The sequence below is a fragment of the Mytilus galloprovincialis genome, chromosome 2 (assembly GCF_965363235.1).
Source record: "Mytilus galloprovincialis chromosome 2, xbMytGall1.hap1.1, whole genome shotgun sequence".
NCBI lineage: Eukaryota > Metazoa > Mollusca > Bivalvia > Mytilida > Mytilidae > Mytilus > Mytilus galloprovincialis.
Genome location: NC_134839.1, coordinates 113,742,746 through 113,759,453, shown reverse-complemented (window position 1 = coordinate 113,759,453; position 16,708 = coordinate 113,742,746). Strand labels below are relative to the sequence as shown.

General features: G+C 33.5%; 1 protein-coding gene across 2 annotated transcripts in view; it reads left to right on the top strand.

Moving 5' to 3' along the window:
- LOC143065457 (calpain-2 catalytic subunit-like) overlaps window positions 1–13,965 on the top strand; it is a 41,002-nt gene extending 27,037 nt beyond the window's left edge. For both annotated transcript variants that reach the window (XM_076239033.1, XM_076239032.1), the window contains exons 10-17: window positions 7,791–7,892; window positions 9,282–9,382; window positions 10,415–10,629; window positions 11,102–11,178; window positions 11,705–11,818; window positions 12,194–12,267; window positions 13,281–13,507; window positions 13,826–13,965. In XM_076239033.1, coding sequence (XP_076095148.1) covers window positions 7,791–7,892; window positions 9,282–9,382; window positions 10,415–10,629; window positions 11,102–11,178; window positions 11,705–11,818; window positions 12,194–12,267; window positions 13,281–13,507; window positions 13,826–13,841 — 926 coding nt within the window. In that variant the 3' untranslated portion in view covers window positions 13,842–13,965. The remainder of the gene's footprint in view (window positions 1–7,790; window positions 7,893–9,281; window positions 9,383–10,414; window positions 10,630–11,101; window positions 11,179–11,704; window positions 11,819–12,193; window positions 12,268–13,280; window positions 13,508–13,825) is intronic.
- Window positions 13,966–16,708: the final 2,743 nt, after the last annotated feature.

The following is a 16,708-nucleotide window of genomic DNA, read 5'->3' as shown; positions in this document are numbered from 1 at the left end:
AACTGATTTTTATAGTTTGTTCTAATATTTGTACTGTTACTGGAGGTTAGGGGAGGGTCGGCTAGTTTAACTCTGCCACATTCTGTATGTGCCCGTCCAAAGTCAGGAACCTGTAATTCAGTTGCTGTCGTTTGTTGCCGTGTTACATATTTGTTTTTTTATATTAATTTCTTGAAAAACTTCATATGTGAGAGGGCTAACAATACCAGACAGTCACCTGGTTTTTCTCTGTCCACTGCAATGTGTCGCATGAGGACAAATAAAGGCAACAGCAGTATACCGCTGTTCAAAAAGCATAAATCCATGGACAAAAAACCAAATTGGGGTAACAAACTAAAACCGAGGGAAACGCATTAAATATAAGAGGAGAACGACACAACACTGAAATGTAACACACACAGAAATGGACCAAGCATAACATTGGCACTCACACCACATCTTCCTATATCTATATCAGACAAAACCCAACGAGAATAACAAATAAAACATTAAATATAACAAAAACAGTGAAACCCCAGATCCTTGTTTTTTGCACGCCTGATTGTGATTGGCTGGCAAAATAATTTATGACAGTTATTGTTTGATTTTCTTTATTAATTTGTTCTTCAAATCACAGTTGTTATGATCCTCAGTTTGCAAAGAATTCCACTCAAACGGATGCTAGGGGCCGTCTTAAACTTGCAGCGAAGTGAGAGATTTTATTCCTTGTTGAAGACCTCTCTATGACTTTGAGATGAAGAACAGCAATAAAAGCACTGTTCCTTTGCTTTTTGTGTGTTTGATATGCATGAATCATGATATTTGTTTGTGTCATGGATAGATACCCCACATCCTTTCTTTTATTACATACACTGTTCACTAATTTATGATAATATATCAATGGCCTTTAGGAATAATTTATTTGCTTTGTTTCAAGCACATTTAACAAATCACAAGGGGAGGTTTTACTTGAATAAGTCCAAGAAAAAAAATGTGCAGGGTTCCCACTTACAATGGCGTTTCAGAAAGGAAGTTCTCCGCAGAATTCTGGGATAGATAATCATCCCATCTCGGACCATATTCAAGTCGGACCACGAACACTCGGACCAATTCTAAAACAACTCGGACCATTTAAAAAGACAACTCGGATCATGTACGAAAGCTCATATACTACAAAAACACAAGCTGCAGAAAGTACAGATCTCAGTGGCGGATCAAAAGAGGGGCGTTTGACAATACATTCTACTTCTATTGGAACATGTATTTTATATTACAAAAGGAAAGACCTCTCAATTGTTCAAGAACAATTGACATTTTAATTATTATTCTTCTTGTTCCGCCAAACTTTGACAAAATTTCCCTCCGTAACCGTAAGACGTGTCGCTTTCATGTTCACACTTTGTATCGGTGTCATGAATACCTATCCGGAACTCACCCTGTGAGTCGAAATATTTTGTCGGTTCGGAGTAATCCCTCCGAAACCCAAAAACCTTGTTATCGTTCCAACACCGTAACCGTAATAGGTAGAAAAAAAATGAAGGGTGAAATTTGTTCAGGACCAGACCCCGGTTCTTCGTTACATTTGGATCGAAAAGATTCAACGACTCATTGGTAGGGTTATGCCCCTATGAAAATTAACCGGTGTCGGTTGGCCACCAAAACTCAAAAACCGTAAGTCGTAGACACATAGGATCTTCACCAATCATCATCATTTCATGTATCTTTAAAAAATACCTCAAGGTCAAATTTGTATGTTGACCTTGACCTTTGACCTAACACCTTGTTATGGGATAATCTCAGAAACCATTATACTTACAGAAGTTTTAAATGGTGGAAAATGTTTGGGTCATTATGGCGCAACTTTGTTACATTTTGACCAAAGAGATTTGACCTTTCTATAAGGGGCATAACCCCTGTTTTAGGTTTTTGAAAAGACAAAATCAGCTTTTACTGTATAACCAAAGGTCCTAGACCCTTGGGGTCTTCAGTAATGGCATTGGGGACCAATGACCTTGACAAAGGTCAAAAGGTCAAAGGTCAAGGTCATGTCCCAGATAGCGAATTTAGTGTTTTTAACCTTAATTAAAGGATTTTTAGTGTGTTTTCAAGCTTTTTAAGGTTGACCTTGACCTTTTCAATACATTCTACGTCTGTTGGAACATGTATTTTACATTAAAAAAGGAAAGACCTCTCAATTGTTCAAGAACAATTGACAGTTTAATTAGGTCTTTCCACTTTTCTGTGGAAAGCCTATTGTATTTGTTCTGATTATTTTTTTTTTTTTTTTTTTTTTCTTCCGCCTAATTTTGTTCTTGCGATAAACATTTGTTTCGCAATATGTCGCTTAGATATTTGGTATATGATATCGAACAGTTTATGCGCTTTTGAAATTTACCCTGCATAAACGAATACTTTTCTTTGTAGGAGTTATCTCCCCAAACACTGTTTTCCTTGTTAGCGCAACTCCTTCGCAACCGTAAAATATTATGACAAATTTATTTTACAAAATTACTCGTTATATCCTTCGCATGATTTGTCCTATTTTGACCGAAGCGATATGAACGCTCCATATGAGAGTTATTTCCCCTTATGCATTTGTTATAAGTGATATGCATTTCTATCTTGTAAACCATAAGTGCTAGAGACCTAGGATCTTTTGATTTGAGGTCCTTGGTCCAAAAAAATGAAAATTAGGTCAAGGTCAAAGGTCAAGGTCATATTTTAGATTTTCACATGTCTTTGATTTCCCTATAACTCTTGAACGGTTATAGATACAAAAAAATTAAGCAGTGAAAAATGCTTGGTACTTCAAGGGGCAATTTTTTTACATTATGACTATATTGATTTTACCATCATGTAAGGGACATAACTCCCATCGATGGTTTTTAAAAAGCCATTTTTAGGCAAAACTCTTAAACAAAAGGTCCTTGACCCATAGGGTCTTTTGCAATGACCTTGTGGAGCAATGACCTTGACGAAGGTTACAAGGTCAAAGGTCAAGGTCATCAAATTATGTGGTTTTGGCACTATTTAAACAGTTTTATGTGTGTTTGAATTTCAACCAACCAACCAACCAACCAACCAACCAACCAACCAACCAACCAACCAACCAACCAACCAATCAATCAATCAATCAATCAATCAATCAATCAATCAATCAATCAATGTTTCCGTTTCATGTGTTTGATACGGGATTCAAGGTCTCTTTTTTTCGCCTGTTTTAATTGAGCCTATCAAACGTGTTTAACCAATATGTTTAACCAACGTGTTTAACCAACATGTTTAACCAACGTGTTTAACCAACCAACCAACCAACCAACCAATCAATGCATGCATGTTTCCGTTTCATGTGTTAAATACGGGATCCAAGATGTGTTTTTTTTTTTACGCTTGTTTAAATTGAGCCTATCCAACGTGTTTAACCAGCCAACGTGTTTCACCAATATGTTTAACCAACGTGTTTAACCAACGTGTTTAACCAACCAACCAATCAATGCATGTTTCCGTTTTATGTGTTAAATACGGGATCCAAGATGGGTTTTTTTTCCCGCTTGTTTAAATTGAGCCTATCCAACGTGTTTAACCAGCCAACGTGTTTAACCAATATGTTTAACCAACATGTTTAACCAACGTGTTTAACCAACCAACCAACCAACCAACCAACCAACCAACCAATCAATCAATCAATGCATGTTTCCGTTTCATGCGTTAAATACGGGATCCAATTTTGAGCCTATCCAACGTGTTTAAGCAACATGTTTAAGCAACGTGTTTAACCAACCAACCAACCAACTAATCAACCAATCAATCAATCAATCAATCAATCAATCAATCAATCAATCAATCATGATCATGATCAATAAATCATGTTTCATGAAAAATCGAAATTCAATATTGTTCTTGCGTCACTTCTGAAAAAAAATCCACATGTTCTCTGAAACTACAAGTACAATCGACCTCAAAATTTGCAGTCAGCAGGGCATACATGTACTGAAAGTTTATAAAAAAACTTGGTGCAGATATCTCTCAAAGCTTTTCCTAGAGAAAAGAAATGGCAATGCGGTAAAAATCGCTTGCTAGGTCTGTAAATCTCAGTAAAAACCTACTATAAAATGTCCGCTCCGAGATTGAAATACTAATCTGTGTTACAAACAGGTGCTGAAAAATGTACAATATCAGAAAATGATCAATAAATGTGTTTTAAAGTTACACCGGATCAATTAAATCCAAAACGTGCACTGCTTGTGAACTGTCATCAAAATGTCAATTTCCTACAATGACAAAAGAAATTACATTGTGTTTATTCCGTCTCTATACATGTTGTCTGTTCAAAGTCCCCACCTAAAAAGAAATAAAAAGACTATCTTTTCGTTATTATAAACCCGTGTCACGTGATGTGGCGCGCGCGCTGTACCTAAAATAAAAGAAAAACTTTCCGAACTAAACATGAAACTTCTCCGGTAACAATAATATAGACCCCATACAGAAACGAACAAACAAACAAACAAACAAACAAACAAACAAACAAACAAACAACCACCCCCCCCCCAATTCAATTAATTTTAAAGGGGGAAAGACCCCCTACAATTGCTTTTTTAAAGCAATTGATTTATATTTTTTTTTTTTTTTTTTTTCTTCCGCCTAATTTTGTTCTTGCGATAAACATTTGTTTCGCAATATGTCGCTTAGATATTTTGTATATGATATCTAACAGTTTATGCGCTTTTGAAATTTACCCTGCATAAACGAATACTTTTCTTTGTAGGAGTTATCTCCCCAAACACTGTTTTCCTTGTTAGCGCATCTCCTTCGCAACCGTAAAAGATTATGACAAATTTATTTTACAAAATTGCCCGTTATATCCTTGGCATGATTTGTCCTATTTTGACCGAAGCGATATGAACGCTCCATATGAGAGTTATTTCCCCTTATGCATTTGATATAAGTGAATTGCATTTCTAACTGGTAAACCATAATTGATAGAGACCTAGGATCTTTTGATTTGAGGTCCTTGGTCCAAAAAAATGAAAATAAGGTCAAGGTCAAAGGTCAAGGTCATATTCTAATTTTTGAATTTGGCTCATTTCCACTCATTTCCAGAAACCGTATAAGATATCAACAAATTATTTTTACTAAATTGTTAGTTGCGACATGTCGTAACAATTAAATTTTGATTGCAAGAGTACGTTGAATGTAAAAGGGAGTTTTCTCCCCTTGGGTATTTAAAAATACGCGTATGGTGATATAACTCATTAACTAAACATAATTAAGACCTATGGTCTTTTGATTTGAGGTCCTTGGTTGATGACCTTGAAATTGATCTCAAGGTCATAGCTTAATTTGACGCTCTAGATTTTGACCTTTGCTTTTATTCTATATGTATACATGATAAAGATATACAACTTTTAGAAAAAGGTATCAAACCATTTAACCTTGAAAAAAACAACCGGAAGTGACCTTTTGTAACCCGGAAGTAGCTATTTTTTTGTACTTTATTAATACAAAAGTATATAGAACCAGATATTTGTGGAATTAGTGTCAAGTAAATATTCAAATATAATCGGAAGTAACATTTTTCAAACCGGAAGTAACAAATTATCTCCCTTATTAAAAAAAATTGTATGGAAACAATATATTTTTGGAATCAGCTTACTAGGAGCTATCATTTGACGATTGAAATGACATTTTAAACTTAGTTTCACAACTTTTCATATCAATATACATTGTTTTGATGGAAAGACCTTCAATTGTTCTCTGAACAATTGGTTTTTAATTATTATTATTATTGTTCCGCCAAACTTTGACAAAATTTCCCTCCGTAACCGTAAACCATGTCGCTTTCATGTTCACACTTTGTATCGGTGTCATGAATACCTATCCGGAACTCACCCTGTGAGTCGAAATATTTTGTCGGTTCGGAGTAATCCCTCCGAAACCCAAAAACCTTGTTATCGTTCCAACACCCTAACCGTAATAGGTAGAAAAAAAACAAAGGGTGAAATTTGTTCAGGACCAGACCCCGGTTCTTCGTTACATATGGATCGAAAAGATTCAACGACTCATTGGTAGGGTTATGCCCCTATGAAAATAAACCAGTGTCGGTTGGCCACCAAAACTCAGAAACCGTAAGTTGTAGACACCTAGGATCTTCACCAATCATTATCAATTCATGTATCTTTGAAAAATACCTCAAGGTCAAATTTGTATGTTGACCTTGACCTTTGACCTAACACCTTGTTATGGGATAATCTCAGAAACCATTATACTTACAGAAGTTTTAAATAGTGGAAAATGTTTGGGTCATTACGGCACAACTTTGTTACATTTTGACCAAAGAGATTTGACCTTTTTATAAGGGGCATAACCCCTGTTTTAGGTTTCTGAAAAGACAAAATCAGCTTTTACTATATAATCAAAGGTCCTAGACCCATGGGGTCTTCAGCAATGACATTGGGGACTAATGACCTTGACAAAGGTCAAAAGGTCAAAGGTCAAGGTCATGTCCCATATAGCGAATTATGTGTTTTTGACCTTATTTAAAGGATTTTCAGTGTGTTTTAAAGCTTTTCAATACATTCTACGTCTATTGGAACATATATTTTACATTATGAAAGGAAAGACCTCTCAATTGTTCAAGAACAATTGACATTTTAATTATTATTATTATTCTTCCGCCAAACTTTGACAAATTTATCCGCGTTAACCGTAAGACGTGTCGCTTTCATATTCACACTTTGTATCGGTGTCATGAATACCTATCCGGAACTCACCCTGTGAGTCGAAATATTTTGTCGGTTTGGAGTAGTCCCTCCGAAACCAAAAAACCTTGTTATCGTTCAAACACTGTAACATTAATAGGTAGGAAAAAAGCAAAGGGTGAAATTTGTTCAGGACCAGACCCCGGTTCTTCGTTACATTTGGATTGAAAGGATTCAACGACTCATTGGTAGGGTTATGCCCCTATGAAAATTAACCGATGTCGGTTGACAACCAAAACTCAGAAACCATAAGTCGTAGACACCTAGGATCTTCACCATTCATCATCAATTCATGTGACTTTGAAAAATACCTCAAGGTCAAATGTGTATGTTGACCTTGACCTTTGACCTTACACCTTGTTATGGGATAATCTCAGAAACCATTATACTTACAGAAGTTTTGAATAGTGGAAAATGTTTGGGTCATTAAGGCGCTACTTTGTTACATTTTGACCGAAGAGATTTGACCTTTCTGTAAGGGGCATAACCCCTGTTTTAGGTTTCTGAAAAGAGAAAATCAGCTTTTACTACATAACCAAAGGTCCTAGACCCATGGGGTCTTCAGCAATGACATTGAAGACTAATGACCTTGACAAAGGTCAAAAGTCAAGGTCATGTCCCAGATAGCGAATTATGTGTTTTTTGACCTTATTTTAAGGATTTTTAGTGTGTTTTAAACATTTTCAGTGTGTTTTAAAGCTTTTTAAGGTTGACCTTGACCTTTGACCTTACAACTTTTTAGTCGATATCTCAAAAACTATTGTACTTACAGAAATAGTAAATAGTGAAAAACGTTGAGGTGGATTAGGCGCAACTTTTTTTACATTTGACAATACATTCTACGTCTATTGGAACATGTATTTTACATTACAAAAGGAAAGACCTCTCAATTGTTCAAGAACAATTGACATTTTAATTTTTATTAACGTTTGGATTGATTTAGACATATATATTATCTTGTATTGCTTATTAGACACTTTTTATTTTGTTTTTGTGATTTTATTAACGTTGGGATTGATTTAGACATATATATTATATTGTATTGCTTAATAGACTATGTGACATCCTTATTTGGAAATTGGCGAAGAGGGAAAGCTGGAGGCTTCCAAAGCAAACTACAAAATCCACAGTTCTGTGTTACAGTGAGCGACCAAGGTTAGTGGCTTTCTTTTTAAAGCATCTATCTCATTGTTGATTTCTTTCTGACATTGTTATTCTGTGTATTTAAAAGGGATGTATAGATCTATTTTTGGGGAAATAAATTAGAAAATACAAACCAATGATTTTATTTTTGACCAGCAGTGTACCTTTGTCGATAATTTGCCAGTAACATTATGATATTTCGTGCATACAATACAATTCAAAGGCTTGAACTAACTTCCTTGGAATATCTAAACAAAACCTTGAATTCATTCTAGACAGGAGTTTCATCGAGATATATGTTGTTTTCTTAATCTGTTGATAAAATATATTGCTACCACAAACTTAGAAAAACAGCTTTTTACTGAGATATGTAAAAAATCAAAACGTTCCTCTCGTTCGTTCAACATTATTTAATTCCATATAATTTTAAGGAACAGTAAGTGAGAAATGAAGTAAGTATTTTTAATGTTAAAGAGCTTTATGTAGACATAATATTTCTTTTAAAAATTCAAATTCTAATATTCAATTGATCGCGTCTTTTATACAACAAAGTCAGTTAACAAAGATTAAACTTACTAAACTTTTTACCTTAAATAGTAAATACCAATTTGATTTTCTTTTTTATAAATTCTATTTCTATTTATCTTGTTTATCATCCATACTAGAACAGGATATTCGTAATGTAAAACAGACAATTTCTTCGTCACACGTTGTTTTGATTACCCTTTAAATTTCATTCCTTACAATCTACATATGGCTGAAAGACTATTTCAATTACTGTGATTAAGTAGAAAATAAGTCGTACACAAAATACAAATACGTTTTGAATTGTAAAATAATTGTTCTGTAGATGTCTTTCATTCATTCAGACTAACCATTGTATGACAATTTTACACAAAGGAAAAAATAAACATCTAAGTAAAGCTGTTTTTATTACAAATCTGTCTCTAGAAGCTTAAGTTAGTTTTGTGCTTTGTTGTGATTGATGTTTATCAGAAGTGAAATATCAACTATTTTAGGCATATTTTGGTTTTCTTTTCTCAAAAATAAAAACATAATGTATTGATCTACCTGTAGTAATCTTGATAGCAAAAAGAGAAATGCGGACTGAAACCAAAATCTTAGCTCACAGTAATCATTAAAGCAAAGCTTGTGGAAAGAAAAAAAACCAGCATTGTCCACAGTAATTAATGAAGCAAACAAGTGCCTTGTCCTTAGTAATTAATATACGAAAACATGCAGACTGAAGACCCAGTATTAATAAGATAAGATTCGTATACTCAGTTCAATGATTTTGTATTTACTTAGAGGCTGATAGGGATGGCAATGTTCCTGTTACAGACTGACAGTATTTATAATGTAATATTTGTATAAACAGTACAATGATTTCTATTTACTTAGAGGCAGATAGGGATGGTAATGTTCCTGTTGTGGTACAGATAGTACAGAAAACATCAGACAGACAGGATGATAAAGTGGGAATTAGGGTAGATTTATATAAGGTAAGTTCTTTTAATCAAAATATCTTTTCTCCAAAACCAGATTTTGCTATCATTTTGTTAAGTTAATGAAATTTTGAAACAGTTTGACAGGATGTATCATTTTCACTCGAGATTCAGTAAACACCACATTAATTTGTGAAAACGGACACACAATTTTAAAAATAAACACTACGATGAACTTATATAAATTGTGCACCATTTTTTTGTGATAGTTCCCCCTTCATTTAAAAGCCGACTGACCTTTTTATTTCTGGTGACCTGGACAAGGCTTTTCTGCAAAATATGTTTATGGGTAAAATATTTGACCCTAAATTTATAAAATGAAAAACTCAACTACTGATATCAGTCGAGTATTATGCCACGACACACTCATAGAGAAAAATAATACGTGGATACTCTTCCAGATTTGGTTAAGGCAGTGAGGTTGGTGAAGCAAATTTGAAATACAAAATCTGAATTGGCCTATGAACTCTTATATATATATCTATATGGAAAGACCCATTTCTTTCTTAAACATGTACTACCTCCATGACAAACATGTTGTTGTCCCCGTTCTTCAAGACCAGAAAAACAGTTTTTTGTGTCGATCACATTACGTAAAATACTTGTTAACGGAATAAGGTATTGACAATTCACTTAGAAATTCAATACATATCACTACGTCACTTACATCAGAGGAAATCCTAAACAATAAAAGGTCTGTTCTATGTTCAGTTGGAAAATTCGAATAAAGATGAAGAACTGGATCTTCCTTCTCTGTGCTGGATTCAAAATTACAAATAAAGGCAATAGTAGTATACCGCTGTTCAAAATTCAAGCTAAATATTCTTTGCAACAGACATACTCCAGACGTTTGGGTATTTGACATAGATACCAGGATAAAACAAATATGCCAAAGACTCGTTTTGTCTATAAAAGACCTAAATCAGGGACATTCGAATAAAAAAGTTATAAGGTAAAATATAGTACGAATTTTAAGAGTATTTATTTTACATTTCAATCGAACTGTTCTTTAACTTTATATAATTTTAGGTTCTACATGAAGACTCAGATATACTTGTTCTTGACGAGTTAGGAGACAAAAACAATATGTATTTGATAGACTTTAGTTCGTGCTACAGATTTAATGTGAAACCTGGTAAATACGTGGCGGTACCTTCTACTATGGATAGTTGTGACAAAGATCCAAGAGTACTGAAAGAGTTTTTGATTCGATTTTTCACGGCTGGACCATTGACGAATCCTTTGTAAGTGTTTATGTGCTTAATTCATTCAAATTCAGTTTTACAAGACTCCTAATGTCGGCGTCAAATTTAATGTTCACATGCGTTTAAGTTATGTTATATAATACTATTTAAAAAATTTAGAAAGAAAGTCAATTGAGAAAAGGAATTGTATCACCAAGATGATGATTGAAAACTCTGTAGTATATGACATCGTAGTTTCGTGAGTTTCTATCTAGCTGCTTTAAGTTCGAGCACACTGAGTTATAACATGACATCGGGGATGTAAACCAAACATTTCACCAAACTTGATCAACTGACGTAAGTCAACATTGTTTTAAATAAGATCGCTAGAATAATTTGTCATATAGAAAGGGGAAATATATTTCAATGTTCAGCTCAAACTGTCTGATTGGGAATGAGTTGTGAGAGCTAACATGTTTATTTAACATGCTTGATTTAATACAATGTGAATAATACCAAGACATATTTTCAGTGAAATACAAGACAGTACTACAGTAATGACAGGAAAGGGACCCGACTTGGAGGTTGATGGAAGTGTCTTACAGTTAGGTGAGATAAAGAATGTTTTATTACATTTTCAGGGCTTGAATACTTGAATCAACATTGCTGTATATATTACCTTAATTATATATGCGCCTGATAACATATTTGATATTCTGCACAAAAACAATTTATTTATTTATATTGCTATTTATGTGTACACCCGTTTTATAACAAAGGATGCAAAAATTATCCCTGAATCTAGCAAGATATTTGAACCGACCCAACCTGTGTTATGTGAATTTTACTGATAAAAGTACAAATTTGACAAATTGCATTTAATGAGTGTTGACAGTTACTTATGTTTTATGTTGTTTTTATCTAAACAGTAGTTATGTAAAAAAAAAATATCAATTTGAGGGCTGTGAGTAGGACTGTATAATTTGCTTTTGATATTCACATTATTACTACTCACTGAGAAAGTGGCAAAATACATAATCATTTTATGCCTTTAAATGTTTATCTCGAATGGTATACATTGTCCTAATTAATATAAGATTTGAAACCTTAGTTAGATGACCGTTTTTACTTTCAGGTTGTTCACAATGTATTACTGGAAAGTTTGTGAGCGGACGCAATGCTGGAGGACAGATTTCATGCCGCGATACTTTTGCAACAAATCCACAGTTCTTTATTACAATTAATGAGCGTATGTTTAATATTCATAAATTTAAATTCTTCTTACATTCTTGTGGCTAAATTCATCGCATATTATCATGAATAATAACAAATAGACTGTACCTTAATTACTTGTTGACTCTCTCTCTCTCTCTCTCTCTCTCTCCACATATCTTCTGTATACCTCTCCATGTTATTGAGTTGATTAGATTGGTTATCCATTTACTGTGTATTGCCGGATATGTTTGAGTGATGACATGAATGTCGTTACTTTGTCTACGATAAACACGTGAGCTCTTGTTCACCATCAGAGGCCGTATAATAGCATTTGAAACACAAGTTTTCCTATACAAGTAACCATGTGATTACCGTCTTCTTGAATTTAAATGATTCAATGTTATTTCAGCACAAAGTGTAAAAGTGGAAGTCATGCAGCCAGATCAGAAGAATGGTTTCCCTATTGGAATAAAACTGTTTGAGGTAAGAACGTTTATACCAGCTAAATAAAGGCTGTAGTAGCAAACAGTGTTCAAAAGTCATAAATCGATTGAGAGAAAACAAATAAAGACAGCAGTAGCAAAAAGTGATCAAAAGTCTTTAATCGATTAAGAGAAAACAAATAAAGGCAGCAGTAGCATACCAGATCATACCAGTGTTCAAAAGTCAAAAACGATTGAAAGAAAATAAATTCGGTTTACAAATCAAAACCGAGAGAAACATAATCAGTCATATAAAAATGTATCCAGTGTTATTTAAATTTTTTTTTAAAAGAATGTTTTCTGTTTAAAAAATTATCAATAATACGGACATGATACGCAAGAGAGGCAACAAATACCAAAGGGTCATTCAAGCTCAAAGTCGAAAATAAACTGACAGCGCCATGGCAAAAAAACAAAAAGGACCAAAAGACAAACATCAGTATACAAAACACAGCATAGAAAACTAAAGACTGCGCAATGCGAACCCTACATAACAACTTGGGGGTAATCTCAAGTGCTCCGAGAAGGTAAGTATATCCTGTCCAAAATGTGACTGCACCCATCGTGTTGCTCATGGAAGTACACCCCAGGCTGTAAGTTTACTGGATAAAACTGGAGAATAAGTATCAGCATTAAACAAAATATGGTCTTAATTATACTCTTGTTTGGAATCTTTGTTTGTATTTTAGTAATAAGCTATATATAAAGGCAACAGTAGTATACCGCTGTTCAAAACTCATAAATCCAGGGACAAAAAAACAAAATCGGGGTAACAAACTAAAACCGAGGGAAACGCATTAAATATAAGAGGAGAACAACGACATAACACCGAAACGTAACACACAAAGAAACGGACCAAGCATCAGACAAAACACCACGAGAATAACAAATATAACAAGAAAACCAAATACATGAATTATATTACATAGGTTATTATTTTCTTTGCCGCTGCACCCTTTCAGATTGTTTTTTTTTATGATATCTAGTTTTATACACATATATATCGTATTTCAGACTGACAGAAGTAGTTTTCAGTCAGATTATAACTGGTTTGCTCAGAATTACAACAATGCAGTACGTGATATGAGTGGAAATGATGGACCATTCTCATACGGAACCAGTGTGGATTGTGGGTATAAGTTACAACCTGGAACATATGTACTGCTTATACATGCTAATGGGCCGGAAGATCAAAATGATTTTGCAGTTGCAATATATTCAGAAAGACCGGTTGAAATAGAGTAAGTGTTGGGAATTTTGTAAACCAACATTTTATGGTTTGACATATTCTAGCTTACTTTGCAAAATCATAATTTTTCATAAACTTTGGTGATCAATTAATATAACAGGAATTCTAAGTTTGACATTTTTTGCAACGATTTATAATCGCAATGTTTTCGACGAAAATTGCTGAATTTAATTGTTTCCTAAATACTTTTGTTCTACACAGTTATTCGTGTCACACCACCTGACTTAATTTAGAGTTATTATAACCATATTTATAACACGACTGCTCTTTTTATACATTTCTTAAACCTTTCTCTTTTTCTCTGTTACAGCTCCAGTAATTTATAACCACAACAAAGCTACGAGACAAACTGTGATATTCATTTTCAGAGACAATTATTTTTGTTGATTTCATACCTTATTTTGTATACACTCTTGTTATCAGTATTACTAAAATATTTATTTCTTGTTAGTCGAATTTGTTATGCATTTTGAATTCAGTTATAATTAAAAGTCGTAAAACATTTAAACCATAAATAAAACAAATCCGAAGCAGACGATGATAAACAAACCAAACTTAATAAAAACAAAAAAAACAAACAAACAAACAAAACCCAAACTAATGTAATGTTCTCGTCTCCTGACAGAAGAAAATGATTTCATATTTGGAAACAGCTTTTGCTGTATATTACATCGGATTATCTGATTCATCATTAGTTTGATTGTTCAGGCTTAACTGAAGAAATTGGAATTCACAGCAAAATTTGGAATCTTACATATACTACCACAAAATTCACGAAAGAGACGATTTAGAAAATCAAAAATCCACCCTCCTCCTTTTAGGTATTTACAAAAAACAAACCATGAAAATTTCCCATCTGTATACTAAATACCTTAGATTTCACAACAATCCTTATAAAGAACATTATATATAGTGGACCATATATTCGACTAAACATCATCGAAGGTTCTTACCACCATTCGTTGCACAGTAGATGGCCTGCAGAAATATTGCGATGGGGAATTTTATACCAGTGGTGTCAATCAGATGTGGATTATTTCAAATCTTTTATCACAAACTTTTACAATTTAGCACGTATAACAATAGTTATCAAAGGTACCAGGCTAACAATTTGATACGTCAGACGCGCGTTTCGTCTACATAAGACTTACCAGTGACGCTCAGATCAAAATAGTTATAAAGCCAAACATAAACAAAGTTGAAGAGCATTGATGACCCAAAATTTCAAAACAATGTGCAAAATACGGCTAAAGTAATATATGCCTAGGATATGAAAATCCTTATTAAAACCTTTCATTTATCTACCACTACTATATCCTATGCTCCAAGTAACCAATCTTCATGTCAACCAGTCTAGAGTAACTATGAATTTTACAAAGACTGAGGCAGTCATCCTAAATAAAATACAAAACAATATTTACAGATGGATTTAAGATAACAACTCTATAAATCCATCACAATATATTACACATCTCTGTCTAATAAGAGCAGACATACGGGAGAATAAACTCCATATATACACACGGAGAACTCTATAGTCCTTGAGTACTGGACTGCACAATACAAATTAACCCACAAACACATATAATCAGAAGCAATTATACATCTTGACACGATTCAATTAAAAACTTGAAGAAGTTGCATGCGAGAACAGCTACTGAATGTACATACCTGATCAAAGAATGCAGCAACAATTGTGGCTGATACTTATAAAATACAACACTGGTTCCTCTATAATGTGTTTCATGTGACACTTCAATAAAACACGATTTGATAGACAGGCAACTAATAATGAATTTGGATAATCATCTTAATTTTATTTGTATACACGTTGCAGGTACGTGAAATGTCTACGATTTATTATAGGTGAATCCAATCGGATGACACCAGTTGTGAAATCTATGAAAAACTACTGTTAAATAGGCTTTACAAGATTATTGGTTTTTGTTGTTTGGAAAGCAGCTCGATCTAAAACTACTGTGGTTCATTTAAATATAACTTTCAGCTTATAAAAGAAGGGATAAAGATACCAGGGGGACATTCAATCTAAAAAAAAAAATAAACTGACAAAGCCATAGTCAAAAAGGTAAAAGACAAACAGACAAATAATAGAACAAGCCTCCCCCTCCCCTAAAAAAACTGGGGGTGATCTCAGGTGTTGCAAGGTGGTGAAGTTGAAATCATCCCTTTGCTAATTTTAAGGCCAGTATAAGTTGGTTGACCGTTACCGAAGATCTGTTTACAGATGACGACGGATAGTAACAACACTTCCGCCATTCTTTTCCCTAAACATGAACTGTCGAGTTATTCTCACCATCGGGTTTGTACTTACATGAGTAATTTGATGAGTGCAAAATACGGAGAAGGATATGTCTACCAATCCGGATCACTTGGAGATCCTACCTAGTTTTGGTGGTGTTTGTGTTACTCAATCTTTAGTTTTTATGTTGTGTTTTGTATATTTTTTTTTGTTCTTTGTTTTTTTTTTTGCCGTGTTGTGAGTTTATTATCGACTAATGACTTTGAAAGTTATTCTGTTTTTCTTAAGCCGATCTTTTATCCGATATGATATTAATTGCGCTTTGTCTCTAAAAGTCATAAAGACCAAACGAAACTTTTTAATTCTTGCAAATATTTTGTATTGATAAATCAGAATGATTAATTTCCCTAAATAGCACATGTAAGACCTCTCCATCAACAGTTTAAGTTCTTAATTATCAAGTTTTACGAAATTAATCATACGAAATGACAAAACTATCAATTAATTCTGTATTGTAAATTAGTAGTTTTAAATCCTATAGCATCTTAAACACATTTTAATTGTAACACATAATAAATAGCAGAGAACAATGTTCTCAGACTATCTAACTGACCTAATCTGGTAATTAGTAGTCTTCTATTTAAATCCATGTTACTATTATCAAATCTTACATAATTTAAACGGGTAAGTGTCCTTCGTACAAAAACCCTTGATTGGTCTTTTTTAGTTGAAGAATTATAACATTAACTGCCAGCAGATTAAGTCGAAAGGCGTTTTAAAAATCATCTTCAGTGTTTAAAGAACATAAAATTTAAACAAAATATCAATTTTAGATTAAAAAAAATAGTAGTACGTATAGTATTCTCACAAGTTACTCTGCAGTATAGCTGTATACTGTATGACGACAATAGTATTTACTCTGAAGTAGAACTG